Genomic DNA, 18,650 nt, shown 5'->3' with positions numbered 1-18,650 from the left:
AGGTTCTTCATCAGGGACTTGAGTTCATGCTTTGGAAAACTTGTGGTTTCTGTAGTATAACGACACGTTATATAAGTGTAGAAAAGCATGAAAGAACAGCAAAAAGATTTAAATACTCAACCATACCTCAGTTCCCATGTTATCCAGCATCCTCCACATTGTGGAGAACAACGAATTTGGTCATAGCTGATGTAAGTAAACACTTACCTTGTGAGAGAAGTTTGAGATTGATTACTTGCAAGACGCTTCAGACGAAGGCCTGGATAAATGTTTCCAGTGAAATCCAAGTGGACATACAGGTTGGCTTTTAGAGCGCTGGGATTAGTAATTGTAGAATGGGCATCTTTTTGGTTCATACCTTATACATTTTAATTGTTTAAACATTTTACGAGTAGTTTTGATAACACTAGTATTTCCTTTGTTAGTGATTGCATGGTTTGCCTTTAAGTGATTTTTAGATCAAGAGACAACTTATAGCTGGCATTTTCTCAAATTATATTGTCATACAGTATGTTTCTGCTGTTTTTCCCATGTGTTATACTTCTATTTTACACAATTTTTTTTTATTCCGGTTGATTTAAATATGATAGAATTACAGTACAACTTATTCTTGGAAGAATGGCAAGATAATGCATAATTATCTTGCTATTCCCTGTCTCATATAGAGATGGTGGCTGCATTTAACTTTTTTCTGTTTTAACTTTATTTTCCTAGCGTGTAGCAGATGGACTCAAAACAAATGGGTATAGTGTGCTCGTGCTAGCAGTTGGAGACTGATCTGATTTGTACACCCCTGTTATATGTAAACCGGCATGATGTGTTTGCAACATGAATGCCGGTATATAAAAATTTTAAATAAATAAATAAATAAATAAATGTCAGCACGGGTACATATACCCCCACAGGAAGTGAAGCAATTCAGTAATTTCCGTCTCCAAAGCAGTTTGGAGCTACCCACGCTCACTGAGCGTGTTTTCCAAATTCCTATCATTTTGGACTTCCTACAAGATGGACTTCAGAAGGGTCTCTCCCTCAGCTCCATCAAGGTACAGGTAGCAGCGCTGTCTTGCTACGGTCCCAGACGTGACGGCAAATCCATTGCCCAGCACCCAGATGTTTCACGCTTCCTGAAAGGAGTTAAACACATTCACCTGCCACTGAAGTGGCCAGTGCCCTTGTGGAACCTTAACCTAGTATTGGAATTTCTAGCGGGATCAGCCTTCAGGCCCCTTCGAGGCCTGTCTCTCCGTTTGTTAACCTTGAAGATGGTGTTCCTGCTGGCTGTGTGTTCAGCACGCCGCATCTCAGAGCTACAAGCACTATCCTGTCGTGATCCATTTCTTAGAATCACTCCAGAGGCTATCCATCTTCGTACGGTTCCTTCCTTTTTACCCAAAGTGGTCTCCCACTTTCACCTCAACCAAACCATATCCTTGCCTACCACAGAAGGTTTGAAGAAATCGGAAGAAGGTCGAATTCTACGGCATCTCGACATCGGCAGACTGCTGTCCAGATATCTGGAAATGTCAGAAGCAGTACGAAAGACGGACCACCTGTTCGTCCTGCACAGCGGGAAGAAGCAAGGGGAAGCGGCCTCACAGCCAACCATCGCCCGCTGGATTAAAGAAGTTATCAAGGCAGCCAGAGAAGGTAGTTAGTGCAGTTAGTGTAGCTGGGTTCAAAAAAGGTTTGGATAAGTTCTTGAAGGAGAAGTCCATTAATGGCTATTAATCAATTATACTTAGGGAATAGCCACTGCTATTAATTGCATCAGTAGCATGGGTTCTTCTTAGTGTTTGGGTAATTGCCAGGTTCTTGTGGCCTGGTTTTTGGCCTCTGTTGGAAACAGGATGCTGGGCTTGATGGACCCTTGGTCTGACCCAGCATGGCAATTTCTTATGTTCTTAGGAAAACCACCACCTCTACAGGTCAAGGCTCATTCTACCAGAGCACAATCAGCCTCTTGGGCAGAAGCTAATCTGCTGTCGCCTGCAGAGATATGCAAAGCGGCGACGTGGTCCTCCCTCCATACCTTCTCCAGATTCTACCGTCTGGACGTTCAGGCCAGGGAGGACACAGCATTTGCGAGGGCAATCCTAAACGGTCCTCAGGCAGCCTCCCGCCCAGTCCGGGAGTAGCTTTTGTACATTCCATTTGTTTTGAGTCCATCTGCTACACGCTAGGAAATGTTGAGATTACTTACCTGGTAATCTTCTTTTCCTTAGTGTATGCAGATGGACTCAGCATCCCGCCCGGCTGCCGGTATACATGGGGATTCGCTGACTCACGGTAAGCCATGTTTTGCTTATAATAGGGCTTCCACCCTGCCGGGTGTCGACGCCTTCCGGTTGAGAACACTGGCGGTCTCCAGCTACCATCAATTGGTCAGGGTAATCCTGTTGATTAATCGATCGGTCAGTACACATATGGCTATAACAGCTTTTACAAGGAAGATTACTGAATTGCTTCACTTCCTGTGGGGGTATATGTACCTGTGCTGACGTCAGATCCGTCTCCAACTGCTAGCACGAGCACACTTTACCCATTTGTTTTGAGTCCATCTGCATACACTAAGGAAAAGGAGATTACCAGGTAAGTAATCTTAACATTTTCCCATAGAGTGATATCAATAGGATTTTAACTAAAATTCACAAGTTTGTAAAGAATTGTGGCACACAAATGCACACCGTGCAACACTGCCTGGCTTACCTACATAGATAATTTGTATTTGTCCAATAAATGTTTTAATATCATACAGTAAATACATGTGGGAAAAGCTTTTATACATGGGTCCAAGGTTTTTTTTTGATAAATTATGAAATTACTGCAAGAAACACTGAGTAATAAGGTGAACAGATCCACAAATTTCAGCATTAACGTAATGTACGTGTTAAGTACATTATATAATAGCACAAATGAGTGTAGCTGAATTGATTAAAAAAAACAATTTCTTTCAGGTATTCTTGAATGAATATATTTTAGTGCTGTTTTGTTTTTGGTTTTTTCCCATGGGCGACATGTATTGGGATGCAGATTTTATCACAGTAGGAACAAATCATTAATGCCTTAGATTCTTAAACTGTATTATTTACACATTTCAGGAGCACTGATAACGATGATGCCACAAAAAGGAAAGTCAATTTGGTTTTTGAAAAAATCCAGACATTGAAGTCCAGAGCTGCTGGGAATACAAAAGTAAGTAAACTTTTTTTTTTTTTCATTTATTGTATTTTACAGTGTGCGGAAGACCAGCAATATAACTATAGCATGTTTCCTGAAAGCTAAATGTAGAATTTGTGTCGATAATGGTGAAACTGTGTGGTTTGTTTTACTTCTCAGTAAATATCTTGGTAATTATGAATGCCTCTGAAAACCAACTCAAAACACAACATTTGCCCTAGTTCGATTTCTTTCCTAATTTACGAATGCTGTCTCCTACTGATAGGAAAAAAAGTGTGTGAGGCATGGATTATACAAACAGATTTCTGAAATACTTCATAAACTCTCTTTGCTCTAACCACATTATGGAGGACTGTGGCAGCAATGACAGTATTTCTCCCCCATGCTCCTTGTATTTTTTTATTTTCAGCCATTACAGCATCAGCACTATATCGGGGATCACTCATTCTGGCTTCCTTCAAAACCTGACTAACATGAATCCCAAGTCCGGCCATCAGGGACCAGATTCACTTGGCTTTTTTTTTTTCTATAGGTGTCACCATTATGTGATGACTGGTACTCACTTTCCCAGGGTCTGTGAAAGATCCCTGCACAGCATCCTAATCCTGGCTAGCCCGGAGAGCAGAAGCCCAGCCTTAGACTCAAACTCCTGCTTGGCCCCATGCAGCACTTGCCACTTAATAATTAATAGCAAGCATGCTCAGGGACTTTCATTTTCTGTTTTTATAAGTGCTTATTAAAACAAAAGCAAGACAAAGTGCTGGAAAAAATCATTTGTCATTTTTCAGGTAAAAATATCATTTTTGTTCTTGTGATAAGCATTGAAGAATTCCCAGAGAAATGAAAATAAAAACTGAAAATGAAGGTCCTTAAGCATGCTGCAAAATTTCCCTGTGGAGAACGTCATTTGACCAGGATATTGCGGTTAACCTTGGTTTTCAGTGTAATAATTTTTTTTGTCGTCATTGATAGCTACAGTCTTGAGTAGTGATTTCTGAGTAGTGCGTTGCACTGCCTACGCATGGTGTGAGCCCAAATCCTGATGTGGGAATTGACCCCTAGAACTCTTAGGGGTAGATCTTAAAAGCCCTGTGCCGGCGCGCATATTTTGCATAGGCCGCCAGCGCGCGTAAGGGGCTGGGGGGCGTGTTGGCCGGCTGGGGGCGTGTCTGGGGGTCAGGGGATGGTCTGAGGCGGGTCCGGGGGCGTGGCGACGGTTCGGGGGCGGGCCGGGAGGGCGGTCCTGAGTCCCCCGGCACTGCGGCCTGTGCCGGGGGATGCCGAGGCGGCTCTCACAAGTTACGCCTGCCTCAAGCAGGCGTAATTTGTACAGCAAAGGTAGGGGGGGGATTTAGGTAGGGCTGGGGTGGGTTAGATAGGGGAAGGTGGGGGGACACGGAGGGAATGGAAGCAGGCTATGCGGCTCGGCGCGCGCAGGCTGCCGATTTTGCGCGCGCCGACCCCGGATTTTATAAGATACGCGCGGCTACGTGCGTATCTTATAAAATCCGGCGTACTTTTGTTTGCGCCGGTTGCGCGAACAAAAGTGCGCGAGCGTACTTTTTAAAGATCTACCTCTGTGTTTTTAATGACTTTGCTTTATAGCTTTTTCTGAAGTAAACATCTCCTCTTCCAGTAACTAGTTATTCCATTCTACAGCCTTCACAGAGGTAGAATAGTATTAAGCAAGTCTTGCAGATTCTTAGTCAGAAATATCTGGAGAAATGTTTAGAAATGGGTATTCCTTTCTCTTGTTTTCACCTTGGATTTCTAATTTTTGTCAAATTGAGTTGATGTAGAATCTTTTGACTCATAAAAGTTTGATGGAACCGTGTTGATGCTGATGTACCTATAACATGGGACATCTTTGGCTCCTGGAAACAGTCATGAAGTACTATTTTAATACAAACTTGCAACTGTTCACTGAGATTAAATGAATTATGTATATAGCTCAGGATTTCCTGCAGGGAAACATTTTTAAATTTTTTTTTTTTGTAATGAAAGTTTTTAAACAAAATGCAGGTCTAGTTTTCTGCTGGGTCTTAATTACATAATTTAGAGCCCAGAAAGACTTTATAAAGAAACAACTGAAATGAGGTTGTATTTTAACAAAGTCATGAGATAGGAGGCAGTGTCCTATTGTGGATTGGTAACTGCTTAAAAGGCTGGAAACAGTAGATAGGGCTAAGTGTCAGTATTCCAAATGAGAAAGTCATTAGTGGAGTGCCACAGGGATCTGTGAAGGGACCTGGAAGAGGGAATAACAAGTGAGGGGGGGGGGGAGGGTCACATGTGCAGATTTATTTTATTTATTTAAAAGTTTTTATATACTGCTAATAAGATTAAAAAATCCATCTAGGCGGATGACAGAACTTTTCAAAGTTATTAAGACCGGCAGGTAGCAAGGAAATGCAGAAGAATTTAACACGACTAGAAGACTGAGCATCTGAATGGCAAGTGCAATTTAATGTGGGAAAGTACAATGCGATGCACATAGAGGAAAAAATAATAAGAACATAAGAAATTGCCATTCTGGGTCAGATCAAGGGTCCATCAAACCCAGCATCCTGTTTCCAACAGAGGCCAAACCAGGCCACAAGAACCTGGCAATTACCCAAACACTAAGAAGATCCCATGCCACTGATGCAATTAATAGCAGTGGCTAGTCCCTAAGGCAGAGCTTTCAAAACTTTTCATGTTGGTGACACTTTAGACAAACATAATTTCGGGACACAGTAATTCAGTCTACTAGCAAACCGGAGGTTAAAGGTTAAACGAATGAAATGTATTTCGACAATTTATGTATGTTTCCTTAAATATATACATAATAAAATGTTTCACGACACAACCTATCTTGTGAAAACCTTTCATTTATATTAAAACTATATAATATTCCAAGATTAATGTTATTGTTCTAATTTATGAGTAACAATAATAAAACAAAGTTATTGTGTTATTCAATTTACCTCTTTAATGAGATATATGAGCTTGATGGGATGAACACAGATTTGAATATTTGGTGTTAATAAGAAAGTCCAAAGGGTCTTCTGCATAATTTTAAAAAGCTGGCCAGTTTCACACTATATAATTATTTGATAGCCTCATTCAACTAATTCTATATGGCTATGAGAGTGAAATCTGGAATTTATAGGAAGGGACAGAATGTCAATATAAATCCTGCACCTCCAGTTCTGTAACTCTGTGCATCCACTGAAATTCCCCCAAACAATGGAGCTTGGATGTTTCCCTTACAGCTCATCATAGTAAAAGATATTTTCAAATGCTGGTGTCACCTCACAGTAACAGCAGCACAAACACCTTCCTCTGCCAGGCACATTGTGAACTAAAATAAAACCTCGCAAAAAAGACACTCAAAATCTATACTGCAATCCCATTGTAACATAACAGTAATAACACCAAGGACTCAAACAACAATACCCCTACCTGTGAAAAAGCAAGGGTAAATATTACATTGGGTCCTAGAATACCAATACACCACCTACTGAGGAAACAAAACAAACCCGATTGCTATAGATCCCTATGCTAGCAGAATCTCTCATCATGGTCACACACACACAGAGCAGAGACAGACCCTCACCAAATACAGAATACAAAATAAAGGAGCACAAATTAAACAAAAACTGAAATGGAAACCCCAAGAAGCCAGACTCTGTGTATTAACAATGGAAAAACAGAACCACCATTCCTCATAAAACAAATAAAATAAAAAAACAAAGCATCAGTTATAATAGTAAAACCATACTAATAAAAGAATATTTTAAAACTACTGATAAATAGAATTTCTATTAATTAAAATCATATACATTTTTTACAATTTCCCAAACACCAATAAAATATTTCAAAACAGCACATATATCAAATAACACCCAATAATTAAAACTAATAAGGATTTTAAAAAGCCCCTGCTGTCCATACGTGGGAGCTCTTGATTTCCAGTCACCCTGATATTGTCCAGGATTAGGAGGTTATCCTCTCTCACACAGACTCACATGTCCATTCTCTCTCACACATACACTGTCACATACATACATACACATTCATGCTCTTATACCCACCATAACCTCTCGCTCTCACAGACACTGACACACTCTCAGGCTCTAAGACACTCTCTCCCCCTCCACACACAAACTCTTACTCCCCTGGATTTTCTCATACACACTCGCTCTGGCTCCCTCACATACACACACACCCAGGCAAGTTCCAAATCATTCTCACACAAACACACACACCCAGGTAAGTTCCCAATCATTCTCACACACACACACACCCAGGCAAGCTCCCAGTCATTCTCACACACTGACACTGACCCCCAGGCAGGCTCCCATTCATTTTCACACCACTCCCTCACCATCCCCCAGGCATGCACACATTCATTCTCACACACACACACATACACCACACACAGGCCGGCATCTATTCTCACACATACAAACCCCAGGAAGACACCCATACATTCTCATGCACTGACACACCCTCAGGCAGGCACCCATGCATTCACACACATACACCCCCAGGCAGACTCCCATTCATACACATGCACACACTAAAGGCAGACCCCCTCTCTTTCTTTTGCCAGCAACCTCGGAGCCTCTCTCATTCCTCTGCTGCCACTGTCACTGCTGCCACATGGCTATTTGGGAGGCGCTGATTGCTGCTATTGGCACTGAAGCCCATTCTGCTGCCTCCTCTGTGCAGGCCCCGTGGGCTTCCACTTCCTCCATGTTGATCTCGTACATTGTGAGATCCGCATGGAGAAAGTGCTACTCTTGCACATTACCAAAGATTAACTACAGAAAATCTTGCCACCCCGACGACCTCACCAATCAGCTGACCAAACACCTTCCTGCTATAGTTCTCACCGATCCCAATACTGCCTTACAATCCTGGAATACTATCACAGAATCCATAGCCAACAAGCTCTGCCCTCTAACAACAAAAAAATCCCACCCAGACGCCTCCAAAAAACAACCATGGTTCACCGACGATCTCAGAAGGCTAAAAACAATATCTAAGACAAAAGGAATCTAACTGGCGGAAAAATCCTAGTGCTAGCACACTCTCAGCCTACAAACTCACGCTACAACAATACAAGGCCTGCACCTCCAAATCAAAAAGAGACTTTTTCGCCTCCAAAATTCACAACTTAGTCTTTGACGCGAAAGCTCTATTCAACTATGTTTCCTCCCTCACTCAAATACCCTCACCAGAATGCCCTAGTAATCAAGCTCAAGCCAAAGCAGATGAACTCGCTCTCTTCTTTCAAAACAAAATCACAAATCTTCTTACTCAACTTCCCTCCAATATCGCCCCCCCAACACCAGCTCTAATGTCTCACATCAAAAACATTCATCTAGAAATGTTTGAACTTACTTCTTCCTCCGAAATCCAAACCATGCTTAGAAGAATGAAACCATCTTCGCACCCGGCAGACCATATACCCACAAAACTTCTCCTCTCAATACCAGACACCATCTCCAAAACATTAGCGGACATCATCAACTGCTCGCTTTCCCAAGGTTCCTTCCCAGAAGACCTCAAACAAGCCTCACTCAAACCACTTTTAAAAAAAACCCAACCTGGACCTAAAAGACCCCAACAACTACCGTCCAATAGCTAATCTTCCTATCATAGCTAAGATTATGGAAAGGCTTGTGAACACCCAACTATCGGACTTCATTGAAGACAACAAAATTCTATCCGCCTCACAACATGGATTCCGCAAAAATCAGGGCACTGAATCCCTACTTACCTCCCTTACAGACCTCCTCATCTTAGGTACAGACAAAGGACAATCCTTTCTATTGATCCTTCTGGACCTTTCAGCAGCTTTCGATACCGTAAATCACGCTATCCTCATCAACCAGCTAGCTGCGATAGGTATCTCTGGTTTAGCGCTCTCCTGGTTCAAATCGTTTCTAACCAACAGAGGCTACAAGGTAAAAATCCATAATAAAGAATCATCACGCCAAGACTCGACCATCGGAGTCCCACAAGGTTCCTCTTTATCCCCCACACTCTTTAATATTTACCTCCTACCACTCTGCCGACTCCTTACCAACCTCAATTTAATACACTTTCTCTATGCAGACGACATTCAGATCCTGATACCCATCAAAGAATCATACTCAAAAACCCTCGAATACTGGGAATCCTGTCACCAAGAAATCAAAAGCCTCCTCAACAGCCTAAACCTGGTACTAAACTCTGCCAAAACTGAAGTTTTACTCATAACTCCTGACAACAATCTCACAGCCTGTCTCCCAACCAACCTACAAACCACTCGTGAGAGATCTAGGTGTGCTAATCGACAATAAACTGAACTTCAAAGCCCACATCAATAAAACCACCAAAGACTGCTTCTTTAAACTGCAAGTCTTAGAAAGGATAAGACCACTATTCCATGCCAAAGACTTCAGAACCATCCTCCAAGCCCTCATTTTCTCTAAACTGGACTACTGCAGCTCTACTCTACTTGGCCTCCCCTCCTCATACACAAAACCACTCCAAATGGTTCAAAACGCAGCAGCCCGTCTACTGACTAACACTAGGAGAAGAGACCACATCTCCCCAGTTCTACAAGACCTCCACTGGTTACCAATCCATTTCAGAGTCATTTATAAATCCATCACCTTGATATACAAAATCATTCACCAACATACCATAATCGACCTACAAATTCCGCCCCGTTTACACAAATCCACAAGACCGACCAGGGAAGCCTACAGAGGATGCCTCATTGTTCCACCCACGAAAACCACTAAGCACAGCACCTTAAGAGACCGAGCCCTTTCCCACAGCAGGACCACCGTTATGGAACTCCATCCCTCCAGATCTCAGAAACGAACCATGCCTCCTAACCTTTAGGAAAAGGCTAAAGACATGGCTTTTCAGGCAAGCCTTCCCGAACTCCACCTAACATGCACCATCAATAATTTCTCTGCTCAGAAGCTGTATATATTGGACTCCATATTTATATTGTACATTTGTATATAATTAACCCCTCTATCTCTCTTTATTTCTTACAATCCCAGTTCATTAGCCCTTGTTAATTGTAACTGCTTCTTTTCATCACGTTTTATTATGTTTTTTGGTTGTATTCTTCGCACCCCTGTTTTCTGTAAACCGACATGATGTGAACGAGTTCATGAATGCCGGTATAAAAAAACCTTAAATAAATAAAAAAAAATAAATAAATGTGCCAATCAGTAAAAAGTAATTTTATTTCTTTTTTTTTAGCTTTGCTGTCTGATCTTAGTTTTCTAAATGGTTGGTCACAGGCTTTTTTTGTTCCACCTTCCCTTTTTATTTTTTTTCCAATTCCTTTCATATTGTCTTTTTTTCTATTTCTTTTCTCTCCATCTATCTTCTTCCCTCATACATTCAGTCAGGTTCTCATTCTCACATGCTTTCTCTCTCTCTCACACACACACACAGCTCTCACATGCTCTCTCTCATACAATCATTCATACAGTCTCTCTCTTGCACATGCTGTCTGACTCTCACACACCCAGGCTCTCTCTCACTCCCACATGCTGTCTTGCTCAAGCACAGGCTCTCACTGTCACATGCTCTCTCTCATACAGTCATTCATACACAAGTCTCTCTGTTGCACATGCTGTCTGACTCTCACACACCCAGGCTCTCTCTCACTCCCACATGCTGTCGTGCTCAAGCACAGGCTCTCACTCCCACATGCTGTCTTTCTCACACACACATACACACACACAGGCTGTCACATGCTGTCTCTGCAAACATTCAGGTCCTCACTCCCGCACCCAATCTCTCAACTCACCTCATACACGCACACAACTCATCGGGCCCTCAGCCTCTCTCTTACCTCTGGGCCTCCTCTTCATGGGTTGCTGCAGGATGGGCTCTGCAGCGGCCCTGATCTTTTCCGGCCGATCGCGGCGACTCTGATCTTCTCGGGCTGATCCGCGGTGGAGACCCTGCTACCTGGCCTCCTCCTCGCCCGCTGCAACAACGTTGCTCCTCTTCTGCAAGTGGCTGATGCTCCACCTCCTTCCTGCCCGTACGGCTCCGGCAACATTTTTCTTCCGGGGCCGCGCGGGCAGAAAGGAGGTGGAGCACCTGCTCTTCCTCTTTTCTGCCCACGCGGCTCCGGCAACATTTTTCTTCCGGGGCCGCGCAGGCAGAAAGGAGGCGGAGCACCTGCTCTTCCTGCTTTCTGCCCACACAGCTCTGGCAGAAAGGAGGCGGAGCACCTGATCTTCCTGCTTTCCTCCCGTGCGGCTCCGGCAACATTTTTCTTCCGGGGCCGCGTGGGCAGGAAGGAGGAGGAGCACCTGCATGACATTTTTCTTCGGGCCGTGGTGACATAAGCTCCACCACGGCCCCGCCGATCTTCCTGCTGTGCGTCTCCGGCACACAGCACAGCGATACTTTACTACTCAGCCGCCAGTGGGATGAGGTCCACCGGCGGCCGCATTGGCTCCCACTTGCCGGTGTGTCACGTGCACCGGGCTTGCGCGACACACCGGCACACTGCAGGCGACACACTAAAGTGTCGGGACACACACTTTGGAAAGCTCTGCCCTAAGGGGTAGATTTTCAAAGGGTTATGCGCGTAACCCCCGAAAACCTACCCCAACCCCCCCCCCCCTTCCCTGTGCACGCCGAGCCTATCTTGCATAGGCTGCCGGCGCGCACAAACCCCCGGGGCTTTCCTGGGGGGCGTGTTGCGGCCGGCGCGTCATCGGGGGCGTAGCCACGGCCTCCGGACCAGCCCCTGGACCGGACCATGGCACACCGGTGGCTGGCCCGGTGCGTGCAAGTTAAGGCAGGCGTAGCTTGTGCAACAAAGGTAGTGGAGGTTTAGATAGGGAGGGGAAGGTGCGGGGGGTGGAAGAAAAGTTCTCTCCAAGGCCGCTCCGATTTCGGTGTGGCCTTGGAGGGAACAGAGGCAGGCTGCGCGGCTCGGCGTGCGCAGACTGCCGATTTTGGGCAGCCTTGCACGTTCCGACCCCGGATTTTAACAGATACGCGCGGCTACGCGCGTATCTATTGAAATCCAGCGTACTCTTGTTTGCACCTGGTGCACGAACAAAAGTACGCGCGCCTGTAGTTTTATAAAATCTGCCCCTAAGTAAACTTGATTAATAGCCGTTAATGGACTTCTCCTCCAAGAACTTATCCAAACCTTTTTTGAACCCAGCTACACTAACCACATCTTTTGGCAACAAATTCCAGAGCTTTATTGTGCGTTGAGTGAAAAAGAATTTTCTCCGATTAGTCTTGAATATGCTACTTCCTAACTTCATGGAATGCCCCCTAGTCTTTCTATTATTCGAAAGTGTAAATAACAGATTCACATCTACTCATTCAAGACCTCTATCATATCCCCCCTCAGCCGTCTCTTCTCCAAGCTGAACAACCCTAACCTCTTCAGCCTTTCATCATAGGGGAGCTGTTCCATCCCCTTTATCATTTTGATTGCCTTTCTCTGTACCTTCTCCATTGCAACTATATGTTTTTTGAGATGCGGCGACCAGAATTGTACACAGTATTCGAGGTGCGGTTTCACCATGGAGCGATATAGAGGCGTTATGACATTTTCCGTTTTATTAACCATTCCCTTCCTAATAATTCCTAACATTCTGTTTGCTTTTTTGACTGCTGCAGCACACAGAGCCAACGATTTTAAAGTATTATCCACTAGGATGCCTCTTTCCTGGGTGGTAGCTCCTAATGTGGAACCTAAATTCGTGAAACTACAACAAGGGTTATTTTTCCCTATATGCAACACCTTGCACTTGTCCACATTAAATTTCATCTGCCATTTGGATGCCCAATCTTCCAGTCTTGCAAGGTCCTCCTGTAATGTATCACAATCCGCTTGTGATTTAACTACTCTGAATAATTTTGTATCATCCGCAAATTTGATAACCTCACTCATCGTATTCCTTGCCAGATCATTTATATATATATTGAAAAGCACCAGTCCAAGTACAGATCCCTGAGGCACTCCACTGTTTACCCTTTTCCACTGAGAAAATTGACCATTTAATCCTACTCTCTGGTTCCTATCTTTTTTAACCAGTTTGTAATCCACGCTTCCTATCCCATGACTTTTTAGTTTTCTTAGAGGCCTCTCATGAGGCACTTTGTCAAACGCTTTCTGAAAATCCAAATACATTACATCTACCGGTTCACCTTTATCCACATGTTTATTAACCCCTTCAAAAAAATGAAGCAGATTTGTTAGGCAAGACTTCCCTTGGGTAAATCCATGTTGAATGTATTCCATTAAACCATGTCTTTCTATGTGCTCTACGATTTTGATCTTGAGAATAGTTTCCACTATTTTTCCTGGCACTGAAGTCAGGCTCACTGGTCTATAGTTACCCGGATCGCCCCTGGAGCCTTTTTAAAATATTGGGGTTACATTAGGCACCCTCCAGTCTTCAGGTACAATGGATGATTTTAATGATAGGTTACTAATAGATCAGAAATTTCATTTTTTAGTTCCTTCAGTACCCTAGGATGTATACCATCCGGTCCAGGTGATTTGCTACTCTTTAGTTTGTCAATCTGGCCTACTACATCTTCCAGGTTCACAGTGATTTCGTTCAGTTTGTCTGACTCATCATCCCTGAAAACCATCTCCAGAACTTGTATCTCCCTAACATCCTCATTAGTAAACACGGAAGCAAAGAATTCATTTAGTCTTTCTGCAATGGCCTTATCTTCTCTAAGAACCCCTTTAACCCCTTGGTCATCTAATGGGACAACCGAGTCTCACAGGTTTCTTGCTTCGGATATATTTAAAAAAGTTTTTATTATGAGTTTTTGCCTCTATGGCCAACTTCATTTCAAATTCTCTCTTCGCCTGTATTATCAATGTTTTGCACTTAACTTGACAATGCTTATGTTTTATCCTATTTTCTTCAGATGGATCCTTTCAATTTTTGAAGAATGTTTTTTGGCTAAAATAACCTCTTTCACCTCATCTTTTAACCATGACGGTAATTGTTTTGCCTTCCTTCCACCTTTCTTAATGTGTGGAATACATATGGACTGCACCTCTAGGATTGTATTTTTAAACAATGTCCATGCCTGTTGAACACTTTTAACCTTTGCAGCTGCACCTTTCAGTTTTTTCTAACTATTTTCATCATTTTATCAAAGTTTCCCTTTTGAAAGTTTAGTGTTAGACCTGCAGATTTTCTTATTGTCCCCCTTCCAGTTATTAGTTTAAATTTGATCATGTTATGATCACTGTTGCCAAGTGGCCCCACGACCGTTACCTCTTTCACCAAATCCTGCGTTCCACTAAGAATTAAATCTAAAATAGCTCCCTCTTTTGTTGGTTCCTGAACCAATTGCTCCATGAAGCAGTCATTTATTACATCCAGGAACTTTGTCTCTAGCAAATCCTGATGTTACATTTACCCAGTCAATATTGGGGTAATTGAAATCTCCCATTATTATTGCACTGCCAAATTGGTTAGGTTAGCTTCCCTGATTTCTCTTAGCATTTCATCATCTGTCTGACCATATTGTCCAGGTGGACGGTAGTATACTCTTATCACTATATTCTTACCCAGCACACATGGGATTTCTACCCATATAGATTCTACTGAGCATTTAGTCTCTTGTATGATCTTTATCCTGTTGGACTCTATACCCTCCTGGACATAAAGTGCCACACCCCCACCAAGTTGATCCTCCCTATCATTGCGATATAATTTGTACCCTGATATAGCACTGTCCCATTCCACCAAGTCTCTGTGATGCCAATTATGTCAATCTCATAATTTGCTGTTATACACTCTAACTCTCCCATCTTCTCCCATCTTCTGGCATTTGCATACAGACATTTCAAAGTGTGTGTTTTGTTTGTGTTAACCTGCTTTTCAGTTGTTAGGGATAATCTGTAAATCATTAGCTTCGGTGATTTTTTACATATAGGCACATGGACTATGTTTGCTTTCCATAGAACCTCTCTGTTGGGATGCCCTAACTCTCCTGTTTCATTAGTATCTTTCAAGGATACATTTCTCCGAACCATGCACTGCTGAGTGACTGTCGGCTTTCCCCCTTATGACTGTTGGCTTTCCCCTTTACAGCTACAGGTACACAATGCTGGTTTCAATATTAGGAGTTACTACCCAAAAAAAGGACCTTGGATTCCTTGTGGACAATACTTTGAAATCCTCAACTCAGGATGTGGCGACAGAGAAAACGCAAATAGAATGTTAGGAATGATCTAAAAAAGAAAGAATAAAACAGAAAATACGTTGCCTCTGTATAGATAGTGTGACCACACGTGGAGTACTGTGTACAGTTCGGATTGCCCTATCTCAATAAAGAGATAGCAGAACTAGAAAAGATACAGAGAAGGGCAACAAAAATGAAAAAGGGGGGATGGAACTAGGGATGTGAATCGTTTTTCAACGATTTAGATTATCGTCCTGATAAGGTTTAAATCGTCATTAATCGGTAAAGAGTGCGATACAATAGAAATTCCCCCGATTTATCGTGAAAAATCGTTTTTTTGGTTAGCGCGCACTAACAGAAAATGATACAATTTGACACTTTTCAGGTCAGTTAAGGTCAGTTTAGGAATGAATATGTATTCCTATTGGCTGCCCTCTTATTTATTCATGTTACCAAGGTTCCCACTGACGTGATGGTTTCATATATGGGAAATGGAAATGGTTGGTAGCTTGACAAAAAAAGTAATGTGATCAGTCAATGTGACTAGAACTTGTGCCCTATCCCTGATACCAGGGGTGTTGTGATCTTCCTGCATGCAGTGCCCTATCCCTGATACCGGGGGTGTTGTGATCTTCCTGCATGCAGTGCCCTATCCCTGATACCGGGCGTGTTGTGATCTTCCTGCATGCAGTACCCTATCCCTGATACCAGAATGGTGTTTGTTATGTACGTACATAAATGGTCTATTTTTTGTTTTTCTTTCCTCCTAAATTGGGCAAGACATTATTTCAGATGTCTCTTGATCCCTACAGAGTGCTGGAATGAACTGTTGAGAACAATCCGATAAACTAAACTGAATGATAAGTTGCTGTTCATTTTGTTGGATTTAGCCTTTGTATGACCTTAGGGCTTTCTCCCATCTGCAATTGAACAAAATAAATCTTGATGCAGACAAACAATCAGGTGGCAATATTCTGTGTGAACAAACAAGGAGGCACAGGCTAGTATACCCTCTGAATCTGGTCATGGGCCAGTCATCACAACACATCAGGTAATTTACTTTCTAGGAAACCAGAATTCATTAGCAATCTTCTCAGCATAGTTCTGCCCTTGTTTCAAAAGGTTATGAACAACTTGTTCAGTTTATGGGGAACGCTGGTGATCAACCTGTTCACTATGGAGGACAACAGGAAAGTTGAAAGGTTTGACTCCGTGCATCCAAGCAACTACAGATTAGCTCCCAATGCTTTTATGCCAGACTGGAGTATGGATCTAATCTGTGTACCTGCCAATAATCCCTTCCTGCCAGGACTGTCCAAAACATCTTTCAGGACAGGGCGAGGGTAATCTTTACTGTACAGCCCTGGCCGTGACAAGTGTAGTTTGCATTTCTCATCCATCTGTTCAGGCAGTCTTATTCTTTGCCATCCAAACCTGCCACTGTGTCTTCATGGCATGGATGTTGAATGTGCAATAGTCTCCTTATTCCTTCGTAAGGAGGTGGACGGTATGCTAATTTCAGCCAGGAAGCCTTTATCTTGAACGTCTTAACAGTTTCAAGTGGAAGAGGTACTCAACATGGTTTGGGATTATAGCTGGCTCGCTTTTCCTGTGGCCTAAGGGTCATGTACAATACCTGTTTTTCTCATCTTCTAGCCTGAGCATGCCTTCAGTCAAAGTTCCTGTCAGGACTATTGCGGCATATCAACAGCAGATGGAAGGAGCTCTGATAACACTCTACCCTGTACTATCTAAATTCATGAAGAGTTTCTGGCGTTCCTAGCCTCCAGTTAGTAAACCTCCAGTGCTCTGGAACTTCAGCATAGTCATAACTCAACTCATGAAACAGCTCTTTGAGCCTCTCGAGTGGGTGGACTCACCTGCAAAGTGTTTCTGGTTGCCTTCTCTTCAACGTAAAGAGTAAGAGAAAATTGCAGGCTCTGGTTTCATATTCATCATACCTGTGCTTTTTTTCAACCCTAAAATCTGTCTGAAAGTGGTATCTGCTTTCCACATTAACCATTAATCTACAAAGTAGTACATTTCAAAACAAATTGGAGAAAAATAGTTTTTTCACTCCATGCACGATTACGCTCTGAAATTCATTGCTGGAGGATATGGTAAAGACAAAAATGGAGTGAGCTTTAAAAAGGTTTGGGCAAGTTCCTGGAGGAAAACTCCATAAATAGTTATTAACCAGGAAGACATGGGGAAACCCACTACTTATCCCTAATCATGAGCATCATGGAATTTATCTATTTGGGATCTTGCTAGATACTTGTGACCTAGCTTGGCTATTGTTGGAAACAAAATACTGGGCTTGATAGACCATTGATGAGCCATTATGACTGTCTTATGTTCAAGCTGGCAATGTTCTTTCCAAGACCACGTGCACACAAAGGAGAACTGGCTCTTCTTGGACTGTTAGAGAGCCCTAGTGTATTACCTAAAGAGGACTCAACATCACTATCAAGCTTTTCGACTGTTTGTGTCCTTTGATCCCAATTGGGAAGAGTATGGCCAAATTGTCTAAATAGATTGAATTGTGCACACTTATGCACTGGCTTAGCTTGCAGACTCTGTCAGGACTCATCGGTTGAGAGCCATGGTAACTTCAGAGGTTCATCTCAGAATCACGTCCATTGAAGACCTGTACAAAACTGCTACTTGGTCATCTGTTCACACCTTCAAGTCCCAGCACTGTCTGGACAACATGTGCCAAGGAGATAGTAACTTGCAGAAGTAGTTCTGTACAGCCTGTTCACCTAGTAATCCACTCTCCACCAGTTGTGGCAGGATTGTCTGTTAGTAGGTGCTCTACAGTGCAACCCTCTGCTTGGGACTCCCCATGCTTTATGTTGACTCATGCCTGCTTGTCAACTGAGAAAGCAAGTTTGCTTACCTGTGTATAGGGCTCTCTGTAGATAGCAGGCTGAATTTGCCATACTTGAATACCTGCCCACCTCGCTAAAGCTGACATACTGGAAGAGACTGGGGACTCACAAGGCAGCGATTGCATGTGGAAACTCCCAAGCATGGTTGGTAAGACATTTACTGAGATCTGAGAGCTGGGTCCATGATGTCACTGACACATTATGGCTGATTCAAGCTACTGTTTATGGAGAAACCTTGTTTACAGGTAAGCAAGCGTGCTTTACTTATAATTCATAAATGCTGCTCACGTAGTCTCCTTAGTTTTGAAAGCAATGACTGTGATTTTAAGAGAACTGGAACCAATTCACTGGTGATTTGACAATAGATATACTAAA

The 18,650-nt window shown here is 42.9% G+C and overlaps 1 protein-coding gene across 6 annotated transcripts in view; it reads left to right on the top strand.

Moving 5' to 3' along the window:
• CGNL1 (cingulin like 1) overlaps positions 1 to 18,650 on the top strand; it is a 231,078-nt gene that overhangs the window by 47,195 nt on the left and 165,233 nt on the right. For all 6 annotated transcript variants that reach the window (XM_029574341.1, XM_029574342.1, XM_029574344.1 and 3 more), the window contains exon 4: positions 3,102 to 3,195. In XM_029574341.1, the coding sequence (XP_029430201.1) occupies positions 3,102 to 3,195 (94 nt within the window). The remainder of the gene's footprint in view (positions 1 to 3,101; positions 3,196 to 18,650) is intronic.

The sequence above is a fragment of the Rhinatrema bivittatum genome, chromosome 13, assembly GCF_901001135.1.
Source record: "Rhinatrema bivittatum chromosome 13, aRhiBiv1.1, whole genome shotgun sequence".
Lineage (NCBI taxonomy): Eukaryota > Metazoa > Chordata > Amphibia > Gymnophiona > Rhinatrematidae > Rhinatrema > Rhinatrema bivittatum.
This window is presented reverse-complemented; position numbering and strand designations above follow the sequence as displayed.